We start from the raw sequence: 25,090 nt of genomic DNA on the forward strand, positions 1-25,090 counted from the left end.
TTGGTTAGGGCTCTCATTTAGAAATGGGTTGACAGTGAATCTCTACTTTACAATGAACACCAAGGGTTTACTAAGGGAAGGTCATGTTTTAGCAACTTGCTCACATTCTATAATAATGTTACCACTGAACTAGACAAGAAGAATGGATACACCATAAGAAGACTTTTGGATTTTGCTAAGGCTTTGAGAGAATACAGCATGGGAGACTGTTGCATAAATTGGAGAATATGGGTTTGGATTATAAAATATTAACGTGGATAAGAGGATACCTGCCTGACATATTAAAAAGTGATAGACAGGAGATGTTAGTCTGCAAGATTTAAGGTAACCAGTAGTATATACCCCAAGGATCAGTTCTTGGTCCACTGTCATTCAATCTGTACATTAATTACATTGGAAAGGATTTGACAGGCAACATACAACTATTTGCTGATGATGCAAAGATAGGTAGGGTAATCAGAAATGCAGCTGATATGCAGTACTTGCAGAATGATTTGAATAGGCTGGTATTATGGGAATGGGAAAATGGATATCAGGTTCAACATCAGTAAATGTAGTCATGCACTTTGGTGTGATTAGATATCCTTTTGTATTATACTGGTGGGATTATGCTAGAAGAAACTGATGAGGCTAGGGATCTTGGGGTGTTAGTAGATAGGAAGTTGAAGTTTAGGGGCCATGTAGCAAAGATTGCAAATACAACTCAAAAGATAACTGCAATGGCAAAAACCAACTTTGACATGTAAAGATAAGGATGTCATTTTGCCTTTTTACAAGGCCTTGATAAGACCTCACTTGGACTATTGAGCACAGTTCTGGTCTCCTGGTTTCTGTTGTGATCTGATAAGGTGGGGGGGGAGAGAGAGAGAGAGTGCAAAGGAGAGTGTTAAAAATGATATCAGGATTATGGAATACTGATTGAGAATTTATAGATTGCAGACACTAACAAAGAGGAGTGATATGATTGAGACCCGCAAACTTCTGAAAGAGTCATACAGGATTTCAGTTGATAGAATTTTTCATTTTATGGAGGGTGGGGAAAGGACAAGAGGACATCCTTAGAAGCTGAGAATGAATGCTGCTAAGAAGGGTGTAAGGGCTAGATTTTTTCTTTCAGTGGTGCATGATTGGAATAGATTGTCTTTGGATGTTGTGTGTACAGTGTGAATGAATTCAAGAACAAGTATGACAGTTGGTGTGTGTGTGTGTGTGTGTGTGTGTGTGTGTGTAGTATGTGGCCTCCCTCAATGAGTCCTCAACTCCCTGGAGGTCTCTCTTAATAATAATAATAATAATAAAAAACACAAATCTTCAGAAAGGTATCAGAAAAATTAAAATCTGAATCCTATGGATTGTGAAGAAATTATACAAATGTGTAGAAAATAACAATAACAAGTAAAGAAGTGTTTTAGTAGGAAACTCTGGATTAAGAAAAGTTGAAGATGCAATTACAGAGTCTAGTGGATAGGAGGAAGAGAAGTGATATGATAGAGATGTACAAGTTGGTAAGGGATTGACAGTAAGGGATTATAGGATTAACAATGAAGCAGTTTTCCATAAAATGGTGGGAGATGGGAGGGGGATAACAAGAGGTCATCCTCAGAAGCTGTATAAGGAAACCTGCTTCTTACACCCTTTCTTACAGAAAGGGAGCGAGAAGCAGGTTTTCTGCATGGAGAGTTGTGAATTGGAATGCATTACCTTAGTATGGTGTCTGCAGAAATTTTGAATGTATTTAAGACACAGTATGATGAGCTGTGTATGTGACAAACTGACCTCCCACAATGAGTAACTCCATGGGGATCTTGGGATAATGATAATAATTGTTTTTATGCTGTATAACAATGATTATTACATTTTTATAAATTTAATATCTTCTGCAACCAAGTATTTTAGTACCTTTTTGCTATTACAAATAATTAAATTAGTTGAAACATACCTCAAAATCTTTCTTGGGAATTTTTTCTGAACAGTATGGACACTGCATCCCGACCATAGGACATCTATTATTTATGTGACTTTCTAGAGTTTGAGATTTCATTGTTGCATTGCAATAAATGCAATCAACCACAACATAATCGCAACTACTTTTGTGCTCCTGTAGAAATTAGAAAAATTTACATATTTAGATTTTAAGCAAAAAGATTAATTTAAATTTTTTCTTACTCCTTGATAAAGCTTATCAAGCAATTTATGGCAAAAATAAAATAAGCGCAGGAACTGAAAGTGGTAATAAAAGGGAAAGAGAAGCCCCCCCCCCCATGAAATTAGAACAAAAAGAAAATGAATTTTCAGTTAAATAACACAAGCCTACATTATATATATACAGTTTACAATTATAATAAAAGTTTAAAAAAATTAAATGCTTATGCTATTAGTGTAAAAAAAAATAAAATGAAAAACAAGTTTTCATTTTATGTGGACGTAAAGATAACCATGTTATGCAAATGGCTTGAATATCTGCAATTTATCTTCGGACTTTTTTCTTTCAATCAAGAAGTTTGAAAATATTTATGCTAAAACATGCTGCGAATAGTATCAGGGGAAATTGTGTCACCTTGTCTTATGCCACTATTTCCATGTTAGAAATGTTTCCATTAAGATGACTTGTTGCTGCTACACTGATGTATGCTGATTTGATGATCCTTACATGTGGTTCCTCCACTTGTTGGTTCTATAGCACTGTATATACAGTGCTATAGAATCAACAAGTATCCTGTGACAATGGAATTATCACAGGATATATAATCAACATTTTGTATCCTGTGACAATGAATTGTCAAAATCTGGGAAAACCTTTTAGGTTTTGCAGATATATCAGATTCCACAGGACGTGGTTTATGTGCAACAATAATTGAACAACTGGAAAAATGGAACATTCCCATTGAAGACATGCGAGGTCAAGGGTATGACAATGGGGCAAATATGAAAGAGAAAAAATATGGGCTCCGAAATTTGCTTTTGAAAGAAAATCCTCAAGTTTTTACGTGCCATGTGCTGCTCATACTCTAAATTTAATCATTAATGATGCAGCCAAAGTGAATGCAGATACAATTAGTTTCTTTGCAATTATTCAAGAAATATACACTTTCTTCTCATTCTCTTACAAACGTTGGGCAATCCTTTTAAAGTTCGTAAAAAACATTAACATTGAAACAGCCATCAGAAACGCGATGGGAAAGTAAAATTAATGCAATCTGCCCTTACGATATCAGTTAGGAGAAATTTACGATGCACTTTTTGAAATTTTAAATAATGAAAATTTTAATAAAGAAACTCAGCATGAAGCACAAACATTATGTGCTAAAATAAAGGATTACAAATTTATTTGCTCTCTTATAACTTGGCATGATTTACTTAACAGAATAAACCCTGTGAGTAAAATGCTTCAAGACAAAAATATGAACATTACACTTGCTTTAGAATCTATCGAAAACTTAAAAATATTCTTATAATAGTATCGATCAGATACAAATTTTAAAGAAGTTCTAAACACGGCAAAAGAACTGAGTAAAGAGGTGGATGGAGAACAAGAATTTAAAACTGGTAAGGAAGTTTGACGATGAAAGAAGACACGACAATTTGACTACAAGCATCATGACGAAACGCCACAATCACCAGAAGATAAATTTAGAGTGAATGCGTTTTATTCATTTCTAGACGTTGCAATGTATTCGTTAATAGAACGTTTTGAACAACTAAAAACATATTATGATAACATCAATTTCTTGTATAGATTACTACAAATTAATAACGAAGATTTACGAAAAAATTGTGACGATTCAGAGATTCTCTTAAAGGACAGCAACAATAAAGACGTAAATGCAATAGAACTATATGACGAGTTGTGCGCTTTACGGGATATTTTTCGGAAGGATAATTTAAATATTCAAAACCCTTTCGATATTCTTAATTTTATTGCATCCAATAATTTATCTTTCCCTAACTTTTCAATTGCTTTAAGAATACTATTAACCTTACCTATTAGTGTAGCGAGCAGTGAACATTCCTTTTGCAAGTTGAAATTGATTAAAACCTACTTAAGAACAAGTATGTCACAAAATAGGCTTGTTAGTTTGCCGTTAATAGCTATTGAAAATGATATATGTGCGGAACCATTATTTCTAATTTTGTGAATATGAAATCAAAAACCCTAAAATTTTAATTTAAAAAAATTTCAAGTATATATATGTAATTTAATTTATTTTCTGTTATTCTGTAAAGATGTTATATTTTGAATACTTATAATAAATGTTCTAATTATTTCTGAATTCTTTTCTTATTTTCTCATCTATCCTGAGTTTCTTTTATTTTCTTAAAAGATAGTTCCACTTATAAAAATTAAAAAATTTTTACAAATTACTAAATATTTAGTAACTTGTAAAATGCAAGAATTTTTTAAACTTCAGTTCAAATAAATTTTAAATTTAATTAAAATTTATTTTAATTTTGTTAGCGATTCTGGTCGCTATAATCCCTGTATCATTATATTCAATGATTAAATGAAGTGGCTTTATCAAAATTTGCTTTAACTTTTGAGAATTTTTTGAATATTCTGGCTTTTAATGATTATCTTGCCTAGTCAACACTCCTGGTTTGTGAACCAACGTATGGCTGTTCTGTCAAAATTTATTTAAGAAATTTCAAATAATTTAAATTTTTATTATCGTAAAAGAACCATGCCCGGATCGTTACAGGGGTACTTAGACAGAAATTGCATGCAGGGGGCAAAGATCCTAGCGCCGGTTCTGCTAAGGATATTATGTTTGTGACAAAAAAGCTTAGAGATGTCAATCCAAGAAGAGAAATCTGGTTCTGACTGAAGATCTAATGATTATCAAAAGTAAAAAAGGTTTCAAGATCTTCTTTATGAGAAATAAATCAAGACTGTTTTGGTAGCATTGAATTCACTAGATTATCCTCCTCCACTGGAGAATTTCAATGAATTCCCTAGGGTGAACTCACTGCCATTCTGAGATTAAGCTATGGTGATCTCCTTCATACTGTCTGCAGTGTGCAATAGCATATTTTGCCCCCCCCCCCAAGAAAACTCTTTTAATGAAGCATTAAATGTAATGATGTTAAGCTGGGCTTCAACATGTTTGATCATAAATTCTAAATAGTAGCATTAGCTAATGAAAATTCATAACTTAATGAAAAATTATCATAAACTATATTTTATACAGAAAGAGAGACAATTAATCCTTTAACAGTGGAATTTTGTTCTGAAAATGTGCATCTGCGTGAGGAATTAAAATCAAGCGAAGACGAGTATACTCGTCAAATGCGAAGTAAATGCACCTGCTGTAAATTTTAATTCAATTATAATTAAGTAGCAATTATTAAAAGGTTAGTTTATTTGAAAAATCAATTTTATTGCTCCAAAATTCATTAATCTCACAAATACTATCAACACAACTTAAAAAATATTGTTTTCATAACGTATTACTATTAACTTACATGTAAGTAATGCTCATCACGTCATGTAGAATGAAGAACTGCTAAATCACGAACACATAACTATGGTAAATATAATTTTTTTAAATTTTAGAGCACGCGCCATGTCTTAACATGAGACATGAAACTTCGCAAAAGCACAAATAAGGCCAGTGTCATCTAATTTCTCTAAACTAAGTGTAGTCTAAGGAAATTCCTCATTGGTTAAATGAGATTTACCCTCAGGTCAAGGTCAATTCATGGCCAACAATGGAATCAGAAATAAATGCAAGATAGAAGGCGTTCTGCTATTTTGTCACGTTGTCTGATATTAACACTGACAGTGCAATATTAAATGCAACATACAACATTTTAAATTATTATGATTTTTAAAAAATATACATCACAATGAAGTTTTATGTAAAAATTTAACTAATGACACCCTGAAGACTGGTTTCAGCAGAGAAGGAATAAATGACTTTATGATTTATTTTTTGTATAGTTTAGGCCAATTTTGCACGCCCCCCCCCCCAAAAAAAAAAAAAAACTTGCCACCCCTGACTGTCTGTAGTATATAACAAATTATGTCTGTGTACCATGAATTTTGGTAGGACTGTGTGTGTGTGTGTGTGTGTGTGTGTGTGTGTGTGTGTGTATGGTTAAAAACACTTGCATCTGTCAAATGTGACAAGGAAGTATTCTATTATACAAACAATAGTATAAAATATGTTTGTTACACATATTTGATTAGTTACATTAGTTGGGATCTGCTCCAATATGCAACAATAATCATGATCATACATATAAAAAAATTTCACTTTTTTTTAAGAGTTGAGAGTTTAAAGTCATTTTTCACTTGAGAGAATGATTTTAGGAAATTTATTATTATAAATTCATATGCTATCTACAATACCCTTCCTTAAACAAATACATTGAGTCAGTGTAAGTAAACAAAGTCTGCATGTAAGGTTTCTTCATAACTAGACTACTTGTATACAGAAGCTCGTGATTTCACATTAATTGCCTTGGTATTTCATAATGCAAAGCACACATCCTTTAAGATGTGTATAATGGGAAGTGTCACTACCCATAATGCATTATGGGAAGGGTCATTACCCAAACCAGTTTCGACTTTTGACATACAGTTAAATTGGGGGGATAGACCTCATGAAGACATTTCACTGGTAAACTTTGCTTACACTTGTATAAAGAATTAAACCGGAATACAATTTTAAATTCAATTTATAACCAAATGAAAAAATTTTCTACATTCACTGAGAAAGTATTCATAACTGCCTCGCAACACATTCCACTCATTCACCACTCTCCAAGCAAAATAATCAAGTTCACCCACCCTTGTTAACCACACTCATACAATTTCTAGTGGTGAGCCTTTGCTTTCTCCTCTTTTATCAAGTATTAAAAAATTTCTGCATCAATGCTATAAAACTTCCAGTAAATGGTGTTTCTACCATATCCTCTTTCTGCTTGTCAAACAACTTTTGTAATCCATAAATTTGCAATCTGCCCTTATGACAGGTATTACACAGTCCTGTTACTCGCCTAAGTTCTCTATACCAGGGATCCCCTACTTACAGCTCACATATGGCTCCCAGAGCAATTCGATGCAGCCCTGGATCTCCCAGAAAGTCTTGCTCTTTCAAATTTTTATATGTTTGACAGTGTTGACTTTCAGTAATCCTATGAGAATAAATAATCATTAAAAACATTTGCATTAAAATTTCTTTCAAATTCCTCCCATACAGAGACAGACCGTTTGTCACTGATGTCATTTAAAGGAAACAGATGGTGTCATTTCAAACAGTTTTCGCCCAACTGTCATGGAGATCGGAAGATCTCCATGACAGTTGGGCGAAAAATACTCTGAGAAACAACTGATTTAGAGATGTGAGACGTGTGAATTCATCCAAATTAGTAGTACTGTATTATTCCCACTGCTTTCAGTCAGTACCCATCGAGACATATGCAGGTAAGTTTTTGAAGTGTTTGAGTTCTTCCCTAGTGTAGGTGCAAGTGTTTTTTTTTTTTTTTTATCAGTTAATTCTAAAGTGTATCTGGTGATAAAGTGATTATAAATGTGGTAATATTTGAACAGCCCAACCCGAAGTGAGTATTATTCTGAATGCAAATAAAACAGTTTGATAAATAATAGATGTCTATGATATACGAGACTTCATGAAATTCTCCATCAGTATATTCAGCACTACCTGATACATTTGTGAAGCTAAAGAGATTTGAAGCAGTCATGTTCTCCATTTTTGGTAGCAGCACATATATTTGTGAATGAACATTTTCAAAAATGAAAGCAATCAAATCAAAGTGTAGATAAGATTTACAAATGATCATTTGCATAACATTTTAAGATTGTGTGTCACAAATCTTGAAGCAAATATAAACTTTCTGATTACTTACAGCCTCAAATATTGCATTGAACATATATGTATAACTTCTGATAAATAACTGTATTAATTTCATAAGTTTAATTTCATCTTTTGACTAGGCACAGATATTGTTATTTTTTTATTTTGCACATCCATTGACCACCATAATTTTTCATGGATGTGATATGTCCATTTTCCCTAAATTTTACTGTTTACTATTACATTTTCAAGTATTTTGCTCTACCTCCATCTCTGATGCTGAGGGCATAATTTAAGTAACTCTCTAAAAAAAGAGTCAACAGATTTTGTCTGCAGCCCACAAAGTCTTTCAAGAAGTTAATGCAGCTTCCCAGGAGGTGAAAGGTTGAAGATCATTGCTTTACACCAGGGGTGTCAAACTGGCAGCCCCCAATGATTTTTCTTGCAGCCCATGATGCCTCAAGGAAAGATGGGGAAAAAAGGATGGTTGCTTTTTATAATAAAACAGAAATACCATATTTATGCGAATATAACTTGTCCTCGCGTATTACTCACACCCGATTTTATTTTCCGAAAAAAAAATTAAAAAAAGTTTTGTGCACACATCATAAAGTACAGAGACGTTTGCTGTCTGTGTAATATAGGGTGTCCCAAAATTCAAGAAGTAATTTTGATAGAAAACACAGGTTTTTAATTAAAAATTGTAATTTCTTATTGATTCATAAAGTATACAGTATAGGGTTATGAATGGAATAGCATATTGGGTAAATGGCCTCCACGGCTTTCCTGGCACATACGCACTCTTTTGTCGAAATTTTGCATGACCGTTTTGCATAAATGTGGCTGAATTTCGTTGATACAGTGCTCAATTTCCTCCTTCAAGGCGTGGGTGGTCGTGGGCTTGTTGGCATAAACCTTAGACTTCAAAAAACCCCAAAGAAAAAAGTCCAACGCCATTAAGTCACATGATCTGGGCGGCCAATTCTGATCACCAAAATGGGAAATTACACAACCAGGAAATGACTCATGCAGTAATTGAATTGTTTCTTGGGCTGTATGGCATGTGGCACCGTCTTGTTGAAACCACGTCGTCCACATCCATATCTTGCAATTTAGGTACAAAAAAACTGGATTATCATGTCACAATAGCGAGCACCATTAACTGTTATTGCCTTACTAGCCGCATTTTCGAAGAAGAATGGACCGATGATGCCTCCAGCCCAAAATCCGCACCAAACAGTGACACGTTGTGGATGCATTTGTTTCTCAACAATCACTCGTGGATTTTCTGAACCCCAAATGCGACAATTTTGTCAATTTAACGAAGCCATCAAGATGAAAATGAGCCTCATCGCTGAAGATGATTTTGTTAGAAAAATAAGCATCCACTTGTTATTGTTGTTCCATAATCCATTCAACGAACTCTCTTTGCTGTGTGTGGTCAGTAGGCTTCAGTTCTTGAGTCAATTAAGCTTTGTAAGCATAAAGATGCAAATCTTTTGTGAGAATACGCTGTAAAGAGCTTCTCGAAATGCCCAATTCAAGACTGCAGTGCCGAATTGATGTTCCTGGACTCTCGGCAACACTCTCACGAACTGCTTCTTCGATGTTTTCTGTTGAACGACGGCCAGAGTGTATAAGATCACCAATTGATCCAGTTTCCTTGAATTTTTTAATTAATCTTTTCACAGTTGATTAAGTTAAATCACTATTCGACCACATTTTGTATGAAAATTGCAAACTGTAGCTGCCAAACCTTCATTATTTTTAAAATATTGCTCAACAATGAAAATGCGTTGTTCTTTCATGTAGCGCTCCATTTTTAATAAACCTGAACTGTCAGCTGTCACGCTGTCTTTTTTTCTTGTTGACAACACTTTACCACACAAATGCCACTAAATTTAAATCTTGCGTGAATTTTGGGACACCCTGTATATTTCTCAACATGCGTAATATATTTCTTTAGTGCAATTAGAGACAACTGGGAGAAACATGGCACTAACTAATGAATCACATGTCTCCTCCCACATTAACCATGCTGTTTCGACCCAGGCAAAGCCATATGTTGCACCGGACATATGGCTTTATACTCAACATATACTCACACACACATCTAACTAAAAACTATTGTTTTTAGTTAGATGTGTGTGCTCCCACTAACTCAAACGCAAAGCAACAATAAAATGAATTTCGGTTTAATTTGGTTTAAATGCCATCTATTGTAAATATTTATATATATAAAAAAAAAAAAATTCAGCTAACACCTTTTATTCCCGTAATATAAATATAATAAAAATATTCTTTGTTTTTTTTTTAGTTGTCATAATCATTATACTATTATTTTATATGTCTTGTAATAACTTAGAATAAATACAATTTTTGTTATTAATTTTCCAATTTATTTACAATCATTATCTCACTTCCCTTCTATTCTAATTAGTGAAGGCTTTTTTAGTTGAAAATGTTTTGTGGCCTACTTGAGATGTATACACTTTTATAGCAAATGGCCCACAGCCCAATTGAGTTTGATACTCCTGCTCTACACACCATTCCTCATCTCTCCAATAAACCCAGATGGTCAAATCTGTGAAGAGCAGTCAACATATAAATTTTAACAGGTAAACTATACTTTTGTTTTTATCCAAGTGTAAGCAAACAAAGTTTGCAAGAAAAGCATCTTTACAACTATGGTACTTGTGTAAAGACGCTGCTGACCTCTTTAAGGCAATTAATGAAATCATTGTGTTAGTATCCCATAATATACAGCATACTTCATTTTGGATAGGCATGCTATCCTATCAGTAATCCTAACTGGCACTTAAGCGTCCACGACCTTTAAGTATTCTTGGACTTCGCAACCGTAACTCGAGGATAAGGTGGTTAGCCCTATGCCTTCCGGATAGGCATGCTGCTATGTATTATGGGAAGGGGTCACTATGGTTTCAACCTTCAATAAGGTCTCATCAGTGGAAGATAGACCGAGGATGGTAGTGATCTAACTCCCACTGATGTGACATCAAAAACTGAAAGTGGTCTGGTTAGCAACTCTTCCCATGATGCATAGTAACACATCTGAAAGGAAGAGTGGTGTGTATTATGGGATACCTAAGGCAACTGATGTGAAACCAAACAATCCTCTGAATATAATTATCCTAGTTCTGGTAATACTTCACACACAAACTTACTTTTCCTATGTTTGAATAAACAATTAAAGCAAAGAATAATTTGTCTATTATAAATTTTTTTTTTGCTTGGTTGCAAAATAAAAAAACTTTCCAATCCTGATGTGGCTGTACCAAAGCTTATATATATATATAATTCCTTATCTCAACTTGAGTATGTTTATAAACATCCACATGATCCTTTGAAATACTTTATCCAATTTGCAATATGAACTTCAACCCCATATCCATCATTTCCAAATCTCTCGATGGTGGATAGAAGAAGGAGGAGTGATATGATTGAGACTTTTAAACTGTTGAGAGGTGGTTACAGGGTTGACACTGGGGAGTTCTTTTGCTTGGTTGAACAGCGGGAAGGAGTCATGACAAGGGGCCATCCCTGGAAGTTACGAAAGGAAACTGTGAGAATGAGGGTGAAGAGTGGTTTCTTTGCATGAAGGGTGGTTGAACCATGGAATGCACTGCCTGATGGAGTGGTGAGAGTGAGAACAGTCAATGCATTTAAGGAGTGGTATGATAGACTTTGTGTTTCCTAGGAGGGACCCCCCTCGATGAGTCTTGATAGACTTGTTTCTTAGAAAGGACCTCCCACGATGAGCCTTTTGACTCTGTGGAGGCCTGAATAATAATAATAATATTTTATGTCGGTTTTTTTTTGTTTGTTTATTTTGTTTTTTTGCTTAATCACGATTACCTTACATTTTGTTTTTAATGAAAGGTTTCTATTTATTGATGACATATTCAAACATATATAATATAAAATAATAATAAATCAATTTCTAGAAGTGCAAACTTAACACTGTGCTCATTTACATCATCATGAATGATTTTTAGATCACCTATATTAACTAATGCCCATTCCAATTTTGCATCATCAGCAAAGCTAATTCTCCCTCAAATTATTTCTCCTATCATTAATATACAAATTAAATAACAATAGGCAAAGCATAGAGCCTCATAGTACACCACTGGTCACCTGCATTCTAACACTGTCATATGCTATTATTTGATGTCCATCTATCTGGTAACCTCTTCATACCTTTCTACCCTCTTTGCTCTAACTTACAGTACAGAAAACCATGCAGTATCTGTCAAATACCTTGAGACGCAGTGTGTGTGTGCATATGCTAGCTTGCAAACATGTGTTTTTGTTACTGAGGATGAATGACCTGTGGATGATAATCAAGAATGGCAAAAAGTGTGTGTTGGAAGTATTTGGAATGTAAGTACCAGAAGTGTAGTTCATGTTATCAACCTTTAACATGATGAGTTATTCATAAATTTACATGATTCATTATACTATTAAAAGCAGGATAATTAACTTCCAACATCTAAGCCTATCCACAAGGTTCATGAGAATGCAGTTGTGGGAATGTAAATTGTGCCAAACAAACTCATGTCAGGTGATCCTATTGTGAGTTTTTCTTGAGGCTTCAGCCCTGTGAAGACCAGTCACATATTTCATCTCAGTGAGAGTTTACTGTATCCCCCTTTTTTTCAGCAACTTTAAGCTTTCTTCAGCTCTATTACTGTTTTTGAGAAGTCTCCTTCATGTGCCCAAAGTATTTCAAATTTCTTATCTCAATGCTTTTAAGGAATTCTTCTTAAAGTCATGTTGATCTTTCCAATGACCAATCTATACACATACTGGCCATAGAATTAGAAACTTATAAGCAGAATCAGTGGTTTCATAATAGGCATGTAATTCTCAATACCAATCCTCTTCAATTCCCTGTGCATAGTTTGGTGAGATGTGGGTTGGGAACAGCCTTCATTAAATGCTTCAGTCAATTACTGTACATAGGAAGTTCTGTTTGTCTGTACGAGCTTTTCAGATAACGTGATCTCATTCCAAACAGAATGTCTTAGGACCACAGTTATGCCTCTTAGACAAGCAATTTGGGTTACTTTTCACTGATTAAACACCTGGGATATCTCACCTTTTGAGAAACCTGTTTTCAAAATCATGGCTACAGTCAGGCGGAAATCATAATAAGCCCTTTATCGAGCTCCAAAAGATCCTTTGTTTTTCCCATTGTGATCAATAATAATGATGGTTACTGACTAGCAGCATTCTTAAATAGTTGCCTAGAACAATGGTGATGCACATGACCAAGTATTTTGCACAAACACTGTATATTTACACATATCTGCATAAAGATTTCTAATTCAGTGCCTGATCTGTGTATTTGCTTACCTTTTAGTGAACAAAATCTCCAGTCTTCTGTAATATTACATCTCAAAAGCAGGTATTCTTTTCCTATAAAACTTCCTTAGGCTCCAAGTTTCTTATTCATAAGTAGATCAACAGCTGCATCCAGTACCACTTTGGGGGGGTCATTACCTCATTGGTATACTCCTCTTGGGAATGGGAGAGAGGATGATATGGAAAATCAAAACTACAGAACAACTTTCACGGGGGGGGGTTAACAGATTGGAAAAACACCATTTTCAAGGAACAAAACAATTTGAGACAAAAATTGTTTTATGCAAGGAATGAATTCCTTGCAGTAAATAATTATTTTTTTTTTATATCAGCAGGGCAGGGATATCAGCCACTTGTCAACACTAAATGGATTTCATAAAAATTAATAAAAATAAAAAGTACTTAAATATTACTACAATGCATGCTTTAATGATAATTCTATGTACGACACTGTACCTAGCAACTAATAATACACGCACACATCAGGATATATTTGTTGCAAATCTGTTTGTTCATTCACTGATTCATTATGTTATGCAACTATGAGAGGATGGAAGCTATGGGCACCACTGACTTGGCTGCTGCAGTGCCATTACTGCAGCAGGAGTATAAACATAAATATGCATTGACATGTTTGGCATTAACCTGCTTTTTGGTTTGCTCTATCTCTTTACTTGATTTTCCCATCAATAATATTTCAAATATTTATACTTTACTTTTTCTAGAAAATTCTAGGAAAAGCAAGTAAGATAAGGATTAACCCCCAACCGGTCATGACGTCTATAGATGTCCAGCTAAATCTGGATACGATTCTGTAACACCTGTTGAATAACATGGATAAGAAGTGCAATTTGGTCTTACTATTTCATCCACCTCAGCCAATAGGGAGGGTAAGCCTGAAAAGAATGGAGTTATTAAAGTGTTGTATTATCCAGCATTCTAAGATCAGATGTAGACTTTTAGATAATCTCCACAGCCAAACATAGTACCCATTTAATTGTTTTGAAAAAAAAGCTGAATACCACAAAAGGTTCTTGATCAGAAAGAGTACCATACTTTCAGGAAACACTGCTATGGTGATAGATTTGTCCTTCCTGATAAGTCTGACTTTAGTCCTAGCCAGATCTAATCTGAACAGCAATTCTTCACAGAAATAATAGATTCCAGACACGTCAATTTACTGAACTCTTCAATGATTTCCCCTTTAAGGTACATTTGTATCTCAGGACCTTCTGTCTATACTTCCTTCAAAAACCATAAACTCAACCCCAGTAATATGATTAAGTTATCTGCTCTCTCTCTCAGTGATCTCATTAACTTTCAAGGTTTTGCTTAGCACTTTCCTATCATTACAAAGGAGTACTTGTATTATCAGCATATTTCAGATTGCTGATGCATATATCACTTATCCAAATTTATGTTTTTCAGCTTATCCAGTGCTATACACGATGTCCTCAGCATAGATACTGCTGAGGACTCTTTAGTAGGTGAGGAGAAAGTAGATATTCCTGACTAGCTCACCCACCTACCTGAAGCTCATCAGTTAATCCAAATACTTATCTCCTGGTTTCTTGCTCAGTAGATAGACAAGTTAGCTATCAATCTGATGATGTGTTGAAGAAACCCACTACTTTTCATTACCTTTCATAATTTAATTTAATGAATGCAGTCAAAAAGCACCTGGGTAGTCTATGAAGAACATTATAAAAGGAAGTTGAAACTCTGTACTTCTTGATCTGCCTGAAGCAAAGAATTTGATCTCTAGTAGCTTTGCATTTCCCGAGATCTGCTGTTCTTCAGTCATCTCAGCTTCAATTTTGGCCTCAATCCTATTTAGAATAATACAAATACGATTTCTTCCCATCTCTAGATCACACTCATAATTAAACTTAAAAAAACACTTATTGCTCCATTGTCTGTGGCCTTAATTAACTCTGCCTGGATTCCATCTGCACCCACAACTTTAATGTCATTAAGTTCCTTAGTGCTGCTTCAACGTCATGGTAACAGAGGCGATTCTGATTCATAATTCCCTGAGAAGGTCTCTTCAAATTTTCCTTTCCCTCTAAAATGCTTTTTCAATGACTGAAGTTTTTTGTTTTGTTTTTTAATCTCCTGTTTTTCTGTTAGTGCTAACATTCAATTTGGAATTAAACTTGTGCTTAAGCTACCTCATAAACTAACCCAAACATCCTATTATATTAAGTCTTCTCATCTGATGCTCTATCTCTTCACATTTCTAAGCATAATATTTGTCCTTGTCAAGTCTGATGTTTTCTGATTTCTCTCTAAGCAATCCTATATTCATCAGTTACTGCATCTGTTTCTTCATCCTCCCCTTGATCAGATCCCATGCTGATTCTGAGACCTTTATCTTCTAATTGGGCTCTGGATGTTCTTTGGCTGAATCCTTCATTATGTCTGATTTGGATGTGACTGCTTGGGAGGTTTCAGTCTTAGTCTTACTCTGGCTCTCACTAGTTCATGGTCTATTCACAGTATCCTGGTCAAGTGTTCATGTCAAAGTATTCATCCTCCACTGCTGCAGAGTCAGGATGTAATCTAGCTAGTTGTGGGAGTGAAATCAAATAAATGAAATATGAACAATGATGTGAGAAAGGCGATGGAAGCTCAAGAGAATAATGAGGTGGCTGTAATAAGAAAAATCAGTGCACTCGCATGAAATCATTTACATGAGCTTGAATGACTGGAGAGAAATGTCTAGCAGGCAGTAATAGAGCAGAAAAGGAAAGCAAAGTGATGGGGGGGGGGGGGAAGAGAAAGAAGGAGGAAGTAAGAAGACAGTATTATATGTTTATTTCATGATAATGTAGTGAAATCATGTTTTCCTAGTACAAATATTAAGGATATTAGTGACACTGTAAAACCTCGATTGTAGCTATAATATTCTAAAGCATATTACATCGATTTTTTTTACTTAGGTCAAGTCCCATAAGAATGATGTGAAATTAAACCTTTTTTTTTTTTTTTTTTTAAATAACGAAACCTGTGGTGGGTTCATAATTAGAAGAAACACACGTATAAACCACAGTGAAAATTATTTAATTGTAAATATTTCATCCTAAGTATCTTAGGACATCATCAGTACAGTATTTAAACAAAATTAGGAATAACTGTATGTTATTCCTAATTTTGTTTAAATACTGTACTGATGATGTCCTAAGATACTTAGGATGAAATATTTACAATTAAATAATTTTCACTGTGGTTTATACGTGTGTTTCTTCTAATTATAAACCTTGTTTGTCTCTGTATATTTTGTACTAGATGTTTTTGTAAATAGCCCTTTGGAAATTAACTATATATACTCCTTTAATAAGAATATTTCAGAGTGTTAAAAACAAGGCAAGGTTTTGCTGCCAGAACTGTATGTAATAGATCTACATGGTGACATAAGAAAGGCTGTTTATGAAATTTTGTGTGTATGTGAAAGGCTTACAAGCTCTGCACGTAAATACCTCCAAAGTCAGTCAGAAAGACTTTCCGATGGTTGCTGAAGCCGGCAACTTACAATCAAAAGAAGGCACAGGAGAGAACAAAGAGTGGGCCGAACTTAAAACTTAAGATGAAAGAATCATGCCGAATTCTTTGGGGGTTACAAACTTCGTGCGAGGTCTCAGAAAAGGCATAATAAAAAAGGAACAGAGCCAAGCATATGGGGCTTCCCGGATCCAGAAATTGCTAGAGAGAGAGTAGGCTGCCCGGTTCCAGAAGTTGCCAGAGAGATTCCAAGGCATTTCGGCGATTCCAAGGCAGAGGAGAAAAGCCAACGTAAATTCCCGAAGTAGAGAGTTGGTGGCAGTTTCAGTTATTGGAAAAGTTTCCAGTCGCCGAGAAGAGAGAGGGATCCCATTCGAGAGTCAAAAGAAGCAGTTGGAGGTAATTACAGTTTCTTAGAGGCGAGAGTTCAAGCTACTTGAGACGGCCGTCATCCAGGCATTTTTAGCGAGCCAAAGTAAAAGAGAAAAAGCAATGTAAATTATCCGAAGACGCTTCGCTCAGAAGTTTTTCTTTTCGCCGTGGGAGAATAACATTTTGCCGGAGCTGTATGAGTACCACAAGTCGCTATTTACAGCCCGCTATTTTTCTGATGAGATACTACTGAAGCCAAATTTCCTGAAGAAAGCTCGAGATCTGAGATGAAAGAATTGCCATAGAACTTTTAGTGAAAGATTTTGGACTGAATATGTGATACACAGCCTTTGTAAGTTACACACTTTTGTATATTCTCTTCTTATAGTTGTTATAGAAGGACATTTAAGATTTTTCTTTAATAGTGATAAGAAGTGTCCTTAAGAGAGTCAATTGGCATGTTAGAAACTGGTATCAAATTTGTAAAAATAACTCTAACCTCTTTGCAAGTAAACTAGGAGTTTAATAAGTTAAATTTGTAAGCAGAGAGTTAATAGGTTTTTGAGTTAAAGAGATTAATTAATGTTGAAGTAAAAAGGTTCTCATTTGTGCTAAAGAATTTTTATAGATGGAGAGAGAAAGCAATCTCCCTATTGTTTAATTCATGTATATTTCATAGTAATGTAAATAAAATGTGTTTTTATTTTTTTTTGTTAAAGGAGTGCTGCCTGATTGTTTATTTTTACAACTGCACTGTGCCTAAATAAATTGGACTTGTGAGCAGGAAACTATGTGAGATAGCCGAAGCATAAAGTTAAGTAAAAGAATAGACCACGAGTGTTTGTGTAAAATTTTATTGAAGGAATTTGTGTTAAAGAGAGAGAAATCTGCTGGCCGTATTATTGAGTTTTATGCTAATTAAATTATATTAGTGGCGCAGTCTAAATTAAATAAATGATCTAGTATCTTAGGCATAAGACTCTTAGTGCGAAGGGTATATAAACATAGTACGTAATAATATAAGTAAGAAGATTCAGAGAGAGAGAGAGAGAGAAAGCACGCACAGCTAATTAGAATAACGTATAAAGAATAGAATGATGGAAGAAGTAAAGATTGTAAGTCTATTGCCAGACTGATAACAGTGAACTGAGAAGAATAGTCATGACTACAAATGAGTCAATGTGCACATTGTGCAGGAGGTAATGAAATGTAGTTTGTAGATGGAGCAAATCTGATGAATGAAAGAATATAATCAAATGATTACATTTGAACAGAATCAAGGTCAGGTATCTGGAGAAGGTAAGTACTGTTCAGCGAGAGACTGGAATTGTATCAGGGAAACTAAAGCTATTAGGAAAGTGGGTGGGTGGGTGTATGTGCAGGTATCCTTCAGACAAGTAAATATGAGAATGGGATGATCAAAAAAAGTTGATCATAATCTGTCAGGTCTGTAATCTGAATGGAACAGCAATTATAAGATGCAAGGGTGGTTGTGATCCTACTGGAATACTGCAGCTCATGTTTGTGAATGCCAAAAGCATCAGAAATAAATGGAAGAGGTTTTTGGGATTGATTAATTTGACTAGCAAAACTTGGTTGATGAAGGATGATATACAGATAAAATGTTAAAAGATATTTCAGGAAGACAGAAGAGAATGCAAGGAGGGGTACTGCTTATGGGGGAACAGCTTGTGCAGGAGGGGTATTACTTGTGGGGAACAGTGCATTGACAGCTATCTGGTGTGAAACAAGAGGTTAACAGGACAAAGTATACCAAATCCCTATAGCAATCTGTTTCTGAATAGGCCACAGGATGCTTGGATTGTAAGGGCTTTCAACCAAAACAACTATGGCTATGAAGCAGAGTACAATGTTTGTTTTAGCTTATTTTTATACTTTTAGTTCTGGACAGTTTGCTCATTTTGCAGGGTGAAAGTCAGGAATTTCTAAGAGATAGAGAGAGAGAATCCTACCCATCTATTACTGTATGAGACTGGCTAACTCATTTTCAGATGAAAGTCAAAAGTTTTAATCCCAGACAGGATTAAAACCTAGGTCTTTTCAACAAAATAGTATTGTCATCACTAACTGAGCTATGAAGGTTTTGCCAAAGGAGGTAAAAGATGTAGATAACATGTATTGACAGATTAGCTTGAGTGCAGGAGAAGTAATTATTATGGAGAACTTCAAATATGGAGACAGACCAGAAAAGAGGAATGGAAAATGCATGGCAAGGAAATGCAATTAATACAGCTACTAAGAGATAATTACCTGAAAAAAGCAAGTGATAGATGGGAATAGAGGTTTTATGTTGCTGTATATAATGATAGTGTCAGAGAATTTATTCATAACCAAGGAAGCCATATTGCCTCTCACTGGAAAGAATAATCATAGTTTTGGATGGTCAAATGTGGAATTTTCAGTTAAGGTGCAGTATATGTGGAACTAAAGACAGGTGACTAGAGACAGTGACCTGATGACATAAGAAATTGCAAGGGAAATATATCAGCAGTGCATGGGAAATTATCAAGAGATGCTTGCAGGAAACAGTATCAGACTGCATAATTAGAAATTAAATCATTAAGAGCAACAAAAAAAAAATGTCATGGAGGAAACAGAGAGAGAATGATGACTGACAGGTTAGAAGGCTGACTAGGCATGGTAAAGAAGGGAAAATTGGGTAAAAGGGTTATGGAAAGAAATTAACTGAGCTGACAAAAGGAAATGTCAGAGTTATTTTGGTATTTGATAAGTAGAAGGAAAATAATGATTATGGAAACATAACTTTATTGAATGCTGATAGAAGAAGCAAAAAGAATAGTTGAATTGCTAATTGTTCACTTTGCAGGGATGATCATCCAAATGGGGAATACTGAAGTGACAGGGACTCGTGGGAATAGAAATAGACAAACTAAAATGTTTAGGATATTACAAAATCCAGTATCAATAGAAGTGGGGATTGGAGGGGAGCTCATATGTTACAAGAATATGCAAGAGAATTTACTGTGCAGTAACCACACTGATTATTTAAATCTTAGCTCAAGAAAATATTGCAAAATAGTTCTACTACATTTGAGGACAGAGGAAGAGCCTTACAGACCAATCAGTATCTCAAGAGTAGTGGTTAATGTATTGGGAAAAGGTGAAGGAAGAATTTGGGAATGTGGAAACTGGATATATCATGCAAATCTTGTGTTAGTAATTTACTTACTGTAATAAGGTAATGATTTTGTGGGATAAAGGAAATAGTTTTTTTCGGATTTTTTTTAACTATCATAAAATTTTAAATTAAATCAAGAATGAATTTATAGAAAGCAGACAAACAAAAAATTTTTCTTTTTCTTTATAATGAAGAAATGTCTTTCTACTGGAGCTAATGTTTACCTACCAGGTAAATACATGCTAATTCAAATAATCCTGCAAGATTAACCCTTTGAGCAAGAGTTAAAAATAACTGTCACCTTCTATGGTGTATAAATATATAAAGAAAAAATTGGAAAAGTTGTTGCGATTGAAGTTCCTCCGTGCAAAAACTTAAAATATGGCAAATTTATAGCTTTACTATAGTTAAAATGTCAACACACACATACTGCTTTACTATTCAAAGAGTAAACAGCAAATGCCCTATTCATAAAAATTAAAACATCATTTTGAAAATTAAAAGAGTTAAATCAAACTAGAGAGTAACAAGTAAAATAAATTCTTGGAAATCACATTTTTTTGTCTTTTGTTTTAATGAAGTTCTATAAAAAAAGTAGTATGTTAATACGTCATGTGAATGAAAAACAGTCGAGAATACTATTTCTATTAAAGACTGCTTTCTCCATTTCAATCATAAAAATCAGGCTCGGAGAGGCACTCTAATGGCAGTTATTTAACCATATCGATGCCAATATTGATAAAATAATCGCTCTTCATACACTTTGTATCCATTATATATTTCAATGTAATATCAGTGGTATTACAATTTTAATATGCACTTCGCATGCATGGTAACTTTGGTATGTATACATGTCATGGCTGGCTGGATGGATGGTTAAAACTATTTTTAAGAGGAAGAATGCTTAAGAGTCAAAGCTGTATAACTGAGAGGAGACCTCTACATAGCCTTTAAAAATATGTAGAGAACTGACCAGGGGGCCTTCTAACCTAATGTCCAATCCTCACCTTCTCATGGTGCATCCTGTTAGGTATCTACCTGGATACTGAACGAATAAGGATGAGCTGGCAATTTGGGATTTAGCCAACCAAATTGTACTCTTATTGGCTTAAAGTAAAATATAAAATGATGGTACAACATGACAGAATTCCATGCCGGCTGGGGTGTCGCCAGCCGGCATGGAATTCTGTTAAAAAAAGCTCTTGTTGTTTTTGCCAGGGAACCAGGATGAAAGCGAAATGTCAGCTACTGGAACAACCCTGAAACACACCTCAACTCAACATAACCAGAGGTCAAGATTAGTATACTATCAACATAAGAAGCATTAACAGCAAAGAAATGGAGCTGGCTGAAGAATTGGATAAGTACCAGATCGATATAATAGGGGTGACTAAAAAAAAAAGGTCTTTCTGAGCAATAAATACAAATTGTTATATTCACACAATGACAATCAAGAAAAAGAAGGAGTAGCCAATTCAACACTAAATATGAGGCTAATCTTCTTGAATGGCAAGCAATATCAAATAGAGTGATGTGGGCAAATATCAGAATGGGGAATTGGACGACAAGACTTATTTGTGCCTGTGGTCCCACAGAAGATGCTACTAAGGTAGAAATGGAGGATTTTTCGAGGCTTTAGAGAAAGCAAATGACACAATGAAAAAGCAAAAGTTGGTTCTTGTTGGGGATCTAAATAGCAGTGTAGGAAATGATTGTCACACACACAAAAATATTTTGAGAAAATTTGGAGAAAAGAGCAAAGCTAATAATAATGGCAAATACCTGTTGGATGTATGCTCAGGACATGGACTGGTTATTACTAACACTATGTTCTAAACTGGTTATTACCATCACCATGTGAATTTGTGCACATTTTTATGTGCACAAATTCACATGGATGAAAGAGGCAAGGAAAAATTGTCGATAGTGACGTTTTTTCCCCCTGGTGCAGGACACCAAAGTGTACAGAGGATTTGAAATTGGAAGTGATCACAATTTAGTCTTGAGCAGGATAAAATTGAATTTCATATCGAGTTTCTCCAGTCTTTGAGGGATAACTACCTCAGGCAGTATGTAACAGAGGACTTGCGAGGATTGAGGGTCTTGGATTTGGTCATCTCATTAGAGGATGTAATTATAAATGAAGTATCAAATCACCCACCAATTGGTGAGAGTGACCATGAGGTGGTTGCCAGCAGTGTGAGACCTCTGCAAGAAAAGGGTATATGTGGAACTACAAGGGCAGCGATTATGAAGAGCTCAGGAGACAGCTTGCAGATGTAGCATGGAATGAGGAGTTAGCTGGAAAAGAGAAGAATGCAGCTTGGAGGATTTTCAAGATCTATCTAGTAGATGCAATGTCTAAATGTATTCCAAGGGTGAGAAGGTTAAATAAGACAGGTGTGAAATGGATGAATAAAGAGATTAAGCATGCGATACAGAGAAAAAGGACATTATGGAGACAGCATAAGAGAAGTGGAAATAACCAATTTCATAAATTTTAAAAGAGGTAAACCGTGAGTAGACATAACTATACATAATAAATAACGGAAAAACTCACGTAGAAATATTATTTAATAGTATAATTTTCGCCTGTGTGTCACAGGCATCTTCAGTACAATTAGGCACAAAAATTAAACATTAACTGACAATTCCAAAAAGCGCCACCTAAGTAGCTGGTGTAAGATAACTAAAAAGGTCAATAACTTTCCTAAAAAATAAAAAATAAAAAAATAAAAAAATAAATAAAAAATAAAATAAAAATCTTAAAATTTTTATCTAATTTACTCTCCTCTTCAACTAGAAGAACTGATACTTATATAAAAAATACTTTGGATTTTAAAAATAAAATTTCAGATCTTCATTTGGACGTTTCTGATATCATGATCAGTTTAGATGTTGTTTCTTTATTTACAAATGTGCCTCTTTCGGAAAGTATTGAATTACTACAACAGGAATTTCCTTCAGACATTGTAAACTTATTTGATTTTGTAATAAATTCTGGTTATTTTTCTTTTAAAAATAAGTTGTATCAACAAATTGAAGGAACAGCAATGGGTAATCCTCTCTCTCCTGCTATCTCCAATTTCTTTATGGAACATTTTGAACAACGTATCTTTGACAATATTTCTCCCAGACCTACTCATTGGTTCAGATATGTCGATGACATTTTTGCTGTATGGAATGGCTCTTCTGATGAACTTCAACAATTTCTCAATAAGTTAAACGCATTTCATCCTAGGATCAAGTTTACCCTAGAAGTAGAATCAAATAAGCAGTTAGCCTTTTTAGATCTTCTAATTCTTCGCCAACCAGATGGTAACCTACATTTCTCAGTTTATAGAAAGAAGACTCATACAGGCCATTATATCCATGCGGAATCTCATCACCATCCCAGTCAAAAGGCAGGAACTATTAAAACACTGGTTCATCGGGCCCACTCCTTTTGTTCTACAGACGATCTTTTACAGAAAGAAATACGATATATAACTTCTTCCTTTCTATCTAATGGCTATAAGAATTGCTTCATTAAAAGAACTTTGAGTAGATTTAATATGTCTCCCTCTTCAAACACAGAGGAAATAACGCGCATTACCATCCCTTATATACAAGGCATCAGTGAACGTATAGCAAAAATTTTAAAACCACTGAATATTTTTGTTGCCTTTCGACCGTTTAGAAAAATCTCCACCTTTCTCGCTTCTCCAAAGGACAAGCTTCCACATCTTAATCATCCAGGTGTCTACCAGATTCCGTGCTCTTGTGGATTATGTTATTTCTGACAAACAGGAAGATCTGCCTCCATTCGGCTAGAAGAACACCAATCTTATATTGAATACTTTAAACCTGAAAAGTCTGGACTTGCAGAACATGCCATCTTCACTAGACACAGAGTTCATTGGAGAAAGACAAGAGTTCTTCACAAAAGTCAGTTTCTCATGGAACGCCTTTATAAAGAAGCATGTGAAACTCTACTTCATTCTCCTAACTTAAACAGATCCGACGGCTTACGTCTATCCCCTTTATGGGAGATAGTACTTTACAAATCAGCTAATCTTTCCTAACTTTTTATTGTATTAAATTTTTTTTTTTTTTTTTTTTTTTTTTTTTTTTTTAAGAAAAGTTATTGACCTTTTTAGTTATCTTACACCAGCTACTTAGGTGGCGCTTTTTGGAATTGTCAGTTAATGTTTAATTTTTGTGCCTAATTGTACTGAAGATGCCTGTGACACACAGGCGAAAATTATACTATTAAATAATATTTCTACGTGAGTTTTTCCGTTATTTATTATGTATAGTCAATTCCATAAAGATTACAAAGACCAAGCAAGGGGGTGACTTGGTTGGTAAGGGTAGCAAGAGTGAGGTATGAACAGCATTTAGCTAATGAAGCCAAAAAAGAATCCTAAGGAGTTCTTGTGATATGTAGCCAGCAAAAGAAATAATGATTATGGAAAGATGACAATGATTGGAGAAAATGGTATAAAGGACATTATGGAACATGAGGTGGAGATACTTAATGAGCAGTTCATAAAGGCCTTTCAATCTTGTGAATGTGACTTCATGGAGAGAGAGAGAGAGATTAAGAGCAGTTGATGGGGAGGAGAGACTGATTGTAAGTGAGCAAGAGGTGAATGGGGAGTTAGCAAACCAGATGTTAATAAGGCTGTGGGACTTGATAATATATTACCATGTATTCCGAAGGAGTGTGCCAGGGAATCGATGCCTGCTTAACATATTTTTTTTTAATACAAGTCTTGCACTGGGTCAAGTTACTAAGGAGTGGAAGGAGGGAAAGTTTGTGCCACTTCATAAAGGTGATAGAACTCAAGCATCACATTATAGGCCTATC

The 25,090-nt window shown here is 34.8% G+C and overlaps 1 protein-coding gene across 2 annotated transcripts in view; it reads right to left on the reverse strand.

Moving 5' to 3' along the window:
• The window catches only part of LOC150105757 (TNF receptor-associated factor family protein DDB_G0272098-like), a 176,145-nt gene that overhangs the window by 139,922 nt on the left and 11,133 nt on the right, over positions 1 to 25,090 (reverse strand). For both annotated transcript variants that reach the window (XM_090394342.1, XM_090394341.1), the window contains exon 3: positions 1,940 to 2,098. In XM_090394342.1, coding sequence (XP_090250468.1) covers positions 1,940 to 2,098 — 159 coding nt within the window. The remainder of the gene's footprint in view (positions 1 to 1,939; positions 2,099 to 25,090) is intronic.

The sequence above is a fragment of the Typopeltis vanoorti genome, chromosome 6 (genome assembly GCF_054136105.1).
Source record: "Typopeltis vanoorti isolate ZY-2024b chromosome 6, IOZ_Tvanoo_1.0, whole genome shotgun sequence".
NCBI classification, from domain to species: domain Eukaryota; kingdom Metazoa; phylum Arthropoda; class Arachnida; order Uropygi; family Thelyphonidae; genus Typopeltis; species Typopeltis vanoorti.